The sequence below is a fragment of the Erithacus rubecula genome (assembly GCF_903797595.1).
Source record: "Erithacus rubecula genome assembly, chromosome: 22".
NCBI lineage: Eukaryota > Metazoa > Chordata > Aves > Passeriformes > Muscicapidae > Erithacus > Erithacus rubecula.
Genome location: NC_136674.1, coordinates 3,683,299 through 3,692,673, shown reverse-complemented (window position 1 = coordinate 3,692,673; position 9,375 = coordinate 3,683,299). Strand labels below are relative to the sequence as shown.

Below are 9,375 nucleotides of genomic sequence, written 5' to 3'. Positions count from 1 at the left end.
CTGGATTGGGAGTGGGGCTGGAGGAGCAGGATTTGGATGGGATTGGGATTGGGATGGGGATGGGGATTGGGGCTGGAGGAGCAGGATTTGGATGGGTATCGGGGAGGTGGGACCGGAGGCGGCGCTTCCCCGCCCGGCCGCGGCGCGGCGCTGCCGCGGGAGGCCCGCCCGTCCCGCCTGCCCCGCTGTCCGCGGCCGCTCCGCCCCGCCCGGCCCGCGCTGACGTTGGACAACAAAGATGGCGGCGGGGAGCAGCAACTACTGGGAAGGCGAGTGGGGCGGGGGGCGGCGGGCGCGGGGCGGCTGCGGGGCCCGGCCGGGCCCGGCCCGGGCATGGCAGGGCGGGATCGCCGCCGGGGCCTCTCTGCTCTCTCCTGAGGGCCGGCGGGCGCGGGCGGGGCCGGCCCGTCAGCCATGAGGCGCCGGTGCCTGCTGAATGAACCCCGCGGCCCTCCGGGGCTGCGGGTGTCACTCCTGTCGAGTGGGCGCTTCCCCAGCCCTGAGGGTCCCCTGTGGGTTTCTGTTCCGTGAGCACCCCCGAATTGCGGGGTCCGTGACTGTTCCCGCCCCGTGCAGATCTCAGGAAGCAGGCGAGGCAGCTGGAGAACGAGCTGGACCTGAAGCTGGTGTCCTTCAGCAAGCTCTGCACCAGCTACAGCAGCAGCCGGGACGGAAGACGCGACAGGTATAGGTACTAGCCCGTTTCTTTATGTTTTAAACGCTGCCCGTGGTGCTTTCTGAGTGCTGGTCCCACCTGTGGCTCTCGACGCTTGGGGAGCTTTCAGCGCTTCTTGCTGCGGGTGATGCGATGGTGCGAGTCAGGCTGTGGGTGACAGGGCACTGGGGAAAGCTGCATTTAAACTTCATTCTGTGTGGGATCAGTGAGCTTCTTACTGCTTGTTATTCTGGCTTGATTCCGAGTTTTCCTTGTATTAAACTAGCAGGAGGTTTTCAGGGACTTTGGTATTAGGGGAATTTAGCTTTACACCTCCCAGGTGGGCTGGTGTGCTATTTGTAGTCGCAGTTTTAAGGGAATTGGAGCACTGAGCAGCTGTGCAGGGAACAGATCCTCTCTTCAAAATGAGTGGCTATTTCTTCCTGTCTTTCTGCTGAGGTGAGTAATAATCACAGAAGCACAGAATTGCTTGGATTGGAAGGGACCTCAAAGATCATCTTGTTCCATCCCCTCTGCCATGGACAGGGACAGTGTTAATTAGAATAATAAGAGCTGCACATGTGTTTTTAGATGTGCGTATATATACATGGTCTGTGTATACACAGGGGTGGTTTCTGTTTGTTTTAATCAAATAAATGATCAGATGTTTGGCTGAAGAATTAATCTGCTAAAACTGTTGAAATCTATCTTGTGAGCCACACATGGGCAGTTCCACAGCAGGAATTATCAACCTCTCTATCAGTTTGAAACCTTTGCTTATTAACTGTATCCGTTGTGAGTGTTGGTGCTTTAGGCATGTTGTTGACATTTTTCTATTTTATTTAATTTAATAACTAAATCCATTTTGTACCTCTCCCTCAATTTACAGTTCAGGAAGCCTGAGAGCACCTCATCAAAGATCATGTTATTCTTAAACAGCTTAGTTTCACTTTTCTTTCTGCCTCTGTGCTGTTACTTACCACGTAATCTAATTGTTCTCATTTTTTTTGCTGTCCTGTGCCAAACTTACTTCTCTTACTCAAGTTAAGGCAGATTACCAGAGCCATGAGCAGTCTCTGAGGGATTTTAATTGCCACAGATCTGCAGTCTGATCTGTGACTTTTCTTTGTGGTTTCAGTTTATAATCAAATAAGGAAGGTGTGTGAAACTAATTGTGATAAATGGTGTGGTCTGTGTTGCTCTGTAGGACAGTGATTGCTTAATAGGTCAGAGAGTTATCCTAACACTGTTATTAAGGTGTGATTATGTTGCTGGAGTAACGTGCTGAGAGTGCAGTGCTCCTTCTGCCAGTAAATAAATATATCAAGCTTAGAAGTTGGGGGAAGAGGACACTGGTACCAGACAGGTGTGTGGTGTCAGGCATTTCTGCCCAGGAGAGGTGGTATTTCCTTCAGGTGATCCTGTGTCATCTGTTCAGATAAGAACTAAAGGCATACAGAATAAGAAAATGTAATTTTTCAGAGTTTATTTAATCTCTAGCAATCTCTGGGTGTAGTGGAGCTTTCCAGCCCCTACCACTGGTGTTTCCTTATTTCTGGCATTTGTGAAATGATGCAACTTGTCAGTAACTGCTCCTCCTCTGTCCTTAGCTCTGACACAACTCCTCTCTTAAATGGATCAAGCCAGGACAGAATGTTTGAGACCATGGCTGTGGAGATTGAGCAACTTCTGGGAAAGGTAACTTGAGTTACTTTGGGTTTATTTCAGCATTTGGGCAATCTCACAATCCGCATTTCTGGGGCGGATATTAGGAAATCCGAGTGTGGGTGTTAGACAAGGTGTGTGTATCTAGCTAACTCCTTCATCTTGTGCACTGTAGTTTTCCTGCAGGAATAATCCATTTCAGGTTTTCTGGGGTGTTTTCCCTCCTGTAGCTGACTGGGATAAATGACAAGATGGCAGAATACACCAACAGTGCGGGCGTGCCGTCGCTGAACGCGGCGCTGATGCACACGCTGCAGCGCCACAGGGACATCCTGCAGGTAACTAACAGCCTCCCCCTGCCTTTATGTTCTTTCTTTGGCTGAAATTATTGTCATTGTCTATGCTGGTAGCACTGCATGCTGGAGTGTCTCACCAGGAGGTGTGAATACCACTGATTCCATCTCGATTTCCTTCTCTCTGTGCACCCGCTGAACTCTTAATTGAAAAACATTGTGCTTTTTATGTCATATTGGTGATTAGAACTTAGCTGAGAAAGAATAATAAGGGGTGCTGCCTTATGTGGGTGGGTTTTATATAGCAAAATAGGAAATGTAATGAATTACCTTGTCTCTGTAGTTTGTCACATAGCAATGTGCAAGGGAACATCACACGTCAGAAAACATGATTGTAAAAACTCCTAAGCTTCTCAAGGGAGATGAAGGAAATGTGATGGTTAAAGCTTCCAGGCAGTGCTATAAATTAACCATGTTTTCATGGTATAGTACTGTTAAAATGTATATTTTATTTGGCTGGTCATGTACAGTTAGATTTCTGTTTGTGTGAAAAGCAATAGCATTTGTATGAATGGTTACAGTGGTTTTGGTGCACAGCAGCTGCCAGTAAGATTGGGTTTTGAGAAATACCACCTGCCTGAAATGGTTTAAAATGTAAAATTGCAACTTAAAATTAAAACTCATCCTTATTGTTCAGAAAAGACTTTTTTTTATTCTGGTGTAACGACTGGATAAACTCGAGAACGTCTTCACCACTCCAAAGAAAAAGGTTTTATAAGGGCTTCTGATGGGAAATATCACCACAAACTAATTAATCAGAAAGGTGAGGATATCTGAAACTGGGAGAAGGAATTACAGTGGATTTTCCTCCACGACTGTAGCTGCAGCCATCAAATTTAGCAACTACTCTAAGAGCAGTGAGTTTTGAGAATACTTTGCATTAACTTCCAGTGTTTTTGCTGTTAAATTCCTAAGTTGGTCTTGCTCTTTGTATTAGAGAACAGTTGAGAATTTTAAAGGTGGCTGGATCTCCTGTGAGTGTACTGTGTTGCTCAGTTGACCTCAGGATCCTAATTTTGGGATAACTGTTTATTATTCCAGGATTACACACACGAATTCCACAAAACCAAAGCAAACTTCTTGGCAATACGAGAAAGGGAGAATCTGTTGGGATCAGTACGGAAAGATATCGAGTAAGTTGTGTTTGCTGCAGCCAAGGTGTGGGACTGGCCTCAGAGGGAGAAGCTTGGCATAGCTCATAGTGTCTGTGCTCTGAATAAATCAAAAGAAGCTCCTTGAGTTCACAGTTCTCACTGAGGTTGTGTTCTGTTGGGTTTTAGGTCGTATAAAAGCGGCTCTGGCGTGAACAACAGAAGAACAGAACTGTTCCTGAAGGAGCACGAGCACCTTCGGAAGTAAGAGTTGTTTCTGTTTATTTGTTGGAGGTGCCTGACTCTCCTGGGGGGTGAAACATTGCAATTTCATGCAGCTGGTTCAACATTTCTAGCTTGTGCTGAGTGTGAACTGTGTGAGTAGATAATAGTCATGGTAGTGTCAAGTGATTTGGGCTTTAGGATCTTGTCAGTGACAGTTTTGTGTTGTCTTCAGGGGCTTTTGCAAGTCACTTGTGACTCAGACCTCCTCCTCCCAAGGGAGTAGATGACTTTCACTCTGACTGGGATAAAGTTTGAGAAACAAAACAGTAACTCCCATGATTTGGCTGTGTTTCCCTCTCCTTTCTTTTTTTTTTTTTTTTTTTTTTTTTTGGTCAGACAAAGACCTTTTCTCCTTTTGTCTCTACTGAACATGGGCAAAAACTGATGGAAGAGATTAATTCCAAAATTACCTATGCACTTAAATATTTGCAAATTGATTCTAGGTTAGCAGACAAGCCAGATAGAAAGCACTTTTTTGTTGTTGTTATTTCTGTTGCAGACAGGGCATTAAGTTCTGAGTAGCTGCTTTGTCCTTTTTCAGCAAAAAGCAGCACAGGTGAGAGCAAGGAACTGGAGGGTTTGTGGTTTTTAGAATCAGGAGACAGCTCTGATCTTCCTGCATGTCTCCTTGCCTGTAGTTGTGCTAAACCTCAGGCTCACACGAGAGGGCAGGCTTGCATTTAAAAACCCAAATAAATAAATAATTGCATGTGGCTTTCTTAATTTAAACTTACAGCCAGAACAGCACAAAAAACTTCCACAGGAAATTAAAGCAATTTTTTTTTTCAATTGCGGCTTATCACCACTTCATCCTCAGTTTCCTGTAATACCTTCTAAACTTAAAAATTAGTTGATTGAAAGCTTAAATTAGGATTTCTTTTAAGCATGATCTTGAAATAGAATTGTTAAATATTTCTGGAGCTGTAAAATACTCTTCTAAGAAACTAATATTGTCCTGAGTGCATTATTTTGAAAAGTTTGCAAAAATTAAGAGAGGAAAATTTACAGCATTTTTTAAACATTATCTAGCAGATGTCTTCAGAATTTGAGCCTAACATTTATTGAGGCATTGATTATTTGGATTTTTAGATGTGCTGAGCTCTGCTGTATGTTTATAGGATTAAAATACGTGAAAAATAAAATTAAGGCAGTTTCAAAAATAGTTTAAAACCATCTGTGTGATTATTTGAAAATGTTAAGACTTGAAGAAAATCCACCACAACACTGAGGAAAAGAAAACTAGAAATGTGTGAGTTGTGGATCTTTAGTAAACAGGGCCAAAACTAATTATGGAATACTCTGCAAGGTGGAGATAAATGTAAGAACTGTGAAGAAATCCACTGTAAAAGGAGAAGACAACATTGGCAAGAAATCAAAGCTTGCAAAACTTTAGAATTGAGAATCAGCAAGCTCAGAAAAAGATACTGGCAGAGGAAATTATTAGAGAGTTTCAACATATTTGTCTTCAGAGAAAGCAGTTAATGAGCTATTCATGCCAAAAAGCTGTAAAAGCTAAGAAAAGGTCCTAAGAAATCACCAGGAGCTGGCAAATTACACCAAACATGCTCCTAGGATAAACTGACAAGCTTGTGTGAGTCATGATGCTGAATATTTGTAGTGCAGTAAATCCTGGTGCCAGACTAATTGACAGAAGAAGATGATGAATATATTTACACAAAGATACAGGAGTGAAAATCCAAATGTTTTCAGTGGAGGGAAATGTATGAAAAGACATAGGAATATAAAAACAGACAGAGGAATATAAACTTTACAGTGTATTATTTTGTTCTTCAAAGCAGTGTAATAATGCCACAGGAATTATATATTCCTAACAGATATTGGAGCATTCACTTGGTCTTGACCCTGCTTAATTTATTATATTAAGTCCTTTAACCTATTACATATTTATTGCATGGTCTGATAACAGAATGTGTGAACTGCTGCCCCACTGCTGAGTGCCAGACTCTTCTGTCAAGCCTTTTCCTTTATGCACAGCCATGTGAGACAGGGTAAACACAAACTGGGGTTTTCTCTGGGCTGTGTTTCCCATGGATGCTCTTCCAAGAGCTGCAGGGTGGGATTGTTTGTGGGGTATCTCACTGGGGAGCAAGAGGAGAGACAGGAAACTCTTCTGCTTTTTGCCTAAATCTGCCTCTTTTTGTGTCACCTTGTGAGCACCACAAAGATCCTCTTAATGTCCTACATGTAGGAAATCCTAAAAAAGGAGAGGAGATGAAAAATCTGTGAGTACCAGATGCTGATGAATAAAAAGTTCCAACACACATTAGGCAGGAAGGGAATGACAAAAAGCTCTGTGCAAACCCTGCCCATGCCTGGCTTTCCATTAAGCCCTGAGGATCCTGGATCCATTTGGCCTCCCTTTCATATTCTTCTCCCTTCAAAGGCTGCACTGCTGCTCAGTCCATTTGATAAATCAGCTCTTTGTTGGGAAAGGAGATTTGTCTAGAAATTCTGCTGGCTGTGGATAGGAGGCATGAAGTGTCCAAGTCACTCAGTTTCCTGGCTAAGTTCTAGACAGGTAATTCAAGAATATCTTTACCAATTTCTGGAGAGATAAAGAGTAACACCTAATTTTTAAAATAAAAAAATTAACTCCTGTTAATTGATATAAGATTGGCAGGCATGTTTTTGTGTATTGATGCCCTGTTAATATTTTTACCTAATGTCTCAGATTTCTTGGCATGTGAGATGCCTAAAGAGATACCCAATCTAGTGTGGTCATATTTGTTGTTCATTTTTGAAATCTTGTTTTCTTGGGTTTGTGCCATTCCCTAAAGGTATTTTATCTTCTCTGTTTATGTATTTTTGGCCAGGGGTACAAACAAGTAATCCTTTTTCTTCTGATGCCATTTTCCATCTAAAGAAAACAATTTTGATGGATAGATCTATCTTAGCATTTTAAAAACTGCTCTGAAAAGTGCTGCCTCAGAGGAAACAATTCTGTTAACTTAGAGTCTGCCCTGAGAAATTCTGCAGTCATTGATGAGTTACAGTCTAAGTCAGCAAAGAAGGAACTAATGTCCTTGATTAAATTTGCAATATTGTGTGTGTATGCAAGTGAAAATCTCCTTTGTGTTGTAGGTGAGGAATACCAGGGAGTACTGATGAGTTTGTGTAAAAACAGATTAAATCTCCAGAAGTTTAGATTGAAATTACAGATGTTATTACCTATGATGAATTCTTTGTTAAACTAGGTGAAAATACACCAATTCTGTCATTGTGGGGCAACTGTGTGATTATTACTTTATTACTCAGCTCCAGCACTCAAAAATTAGTCATTTATCCTTTTCTAAAAGAAGTGGCTGGTGATGCAGCAGGTGCCTGTGTGGTGCAGATATCATTAGCTGTGTTTTTAATTGTTGTCAGGTGACTGCTTGTTTCTGCTGAGTGTTGCTATGCAGCCTGTGAATCTATCCAGTAAAAATTTGTAAAAATCCTCTTAGTTGGAGTCTGAGTGATGCAGGTAGATGAGATGAACCTACTGCAAGTGTTCAGACATCCCTGTGTGTCTGAAAATGTTTAAAACAGGCACAAAGAGGATCAGGGTGCCAGAGTAGGTGGGTAAGAAACTTTTTTTGAAGGAGGGAAAAGAGGAGAGCAAACAAATCAGAGGGACATGTGCTGCATGGGAAAGAGAAAACAGAAATAAGAGAAGTGAGCAGAAGAAATAACAGGAACCTGAAGCAGTGCAATGGTGCTAATTAATAATCCATACCTGAGATGATGAGGAGAAATTAATGTTTGTGCAGTGCTTCATGTATGTGGAGCACTCTGGAGTACTAAACACTTTTATTGCTGTCATTATGGCATTTTGTTATCAGCAGAACTATTTCAGATTTCCTGCTGTTGTTTGGGTAGAAGTGGGCACATTCAGTAGAGAATAATCACTGGGAAAACTGCTTCCAAATTTTGTTGGTGATACAGGCAAGATCTTAGTGGAGGGAGTGACTTGCTGGCTGTTTTTCCTCTAAATATTGTCTTTCCTTACAAATTTTCACTTCAGCACTGATTTGCAGAGAGAAATCAGCTCAACGAGATGCAGAGACACCTTGCAGGGTTTTTGATTACAGGTGATTTGATCTTTTGGGAGAAAGCTGCCAGTTTTCTACCTTTAGAATTTCTTTTTCTTTTGTTGTCCCTGTTCTCTGTTCTGCCTGGCCTGGTTTCCATTCACTGTGCTGTTGCTGTTCAGGTTCCTGTGGATTTCAGGAGAACTTCAGGGTTGGATTAAGACCAGGGAGCTGTGGTTGCCTCCCCTCCCATCCCCTCCCCTCCCTAATTTCCAGTTGCAGAGGACACACAGATGCCTGGGCAGTGACTGCTCCAGCAGACACACAATTCACCACTGCATCTCCTTCATCTTGGGAGCAGAGAGAATGCAGGAAAAGCAGCTAATTCACCAGTTCATTTTCCCATCCCAAGGTGGCTGGGGAAGCAGCAGGGAGGGAGGAATGTGATGAGCCTCTTCCCTGAGTGCCTGCTGCCTGCCTGCTCTGCAGCCTCAGAACTGCTGAGCTCCACTTTAGTCAGGCCCAGTAAGGGCTTTTTTTTTTTTTTTTTTAATTACCAAACTCGCCTCTTAATTAAACTGATTTTTTGTTCGTGTCAGAGCAGAATGCAGTGTTCTTGTGGTTCCATTTGTTAATTTGAATGCAGATTTTAACTGAAGCAGCATTTGGGAATGAATAATGTTTGCTTTCTAGCAGTTCTGAATAAAACCCAGAGAGCTGTGCCCTGAGAGGACAGAGGAGCTCTGCATGGCCCTGGTTTGGAGGGGTTGCTCTGGTGCTGTTTGGCTGCAGCTCTGCTGTGCAGTGCTGGGGAAGGGCTGCAGCACTTTGCCCATTGAACTGGAAGTTGCAGCACAAGGAGGATTGGGGAATCTAGGTTAAAACATCTCTCTGCTGCCCATTAATTGCAAGAGCTCTGGCAATGGTGTGCCACTGTTTTCCCAAACACCATTGGCTTGTTTTCTTTGTTTCTGGAATAAGGAAGTTTGAGAAATTGCTGCATTAAAAGTGTGTGCCAGTGCTGGGATGGCTTTGGTAATCTCACTGCCTTACCACTGGGTAACAGGCTTTTGGGGCAGGGCTCTGTGCTCTGTCTGAGCAGCAGCACAAAGAAAATGCTTTTCAAAGAGGGGATTTGAGCAAAGGAGGATTTTTGGTGTTGGAAATGCTTACTTAAGGATGCACAACAGCTTGTCCTGTAATCCTTTTTCAAAATACAATTCTGGTCTGTCTTTCTGCTCTGTCTCCTGATCTATTGCTGCAGAGTTTTCTTGATTGCATCAGTGATTCTTTCC

The 9,375-nt window shown here is 43.1% G+C and overlaps 1 protein-coding gene across 2 annotated transcripts in view; it reads left to right on the top strand.

The window, feature by feature from the left end:
* The first annotated feature begins 129 nt into the window (after positions 1-129).
* GOSR1 (golgi SNAP receptor complex member 1) overlaps positions 130-9,375 on the top strand; it is a 28,397-nt gene continuing 19,151 nt past the window's right edge. The window contains exons 1-6 of one of the 2 annotated variants that reach the window (XM_079325110.1): positions 130-269; positions 577-685; positions 2,266-2,353; positions 2,551-2,658; positions 3,715-3,806; positions 3,954-4,028. In XM_079325110.1, the coding sequence (XP_079181236.1) occupies positions 239-269; positions 577-685; positions 2,266-2,353; positions 2,551-2,658; positions 3,715-3,806; positions 3,954-4,028 (503 nt within the window). In that variant the 5' untranslated portion in view covers positions 130-238. Of the gene's footprint in view, positions 270-576; positions 692-2,265; positions 2,354-2,550; positions 2,659-3,714; positions 3,807-3,953; positions 4,029-9,375 lie in introns of both variants that reach the window. The other variant, XM_079325109.1, reaches the window with a different exon arrangement.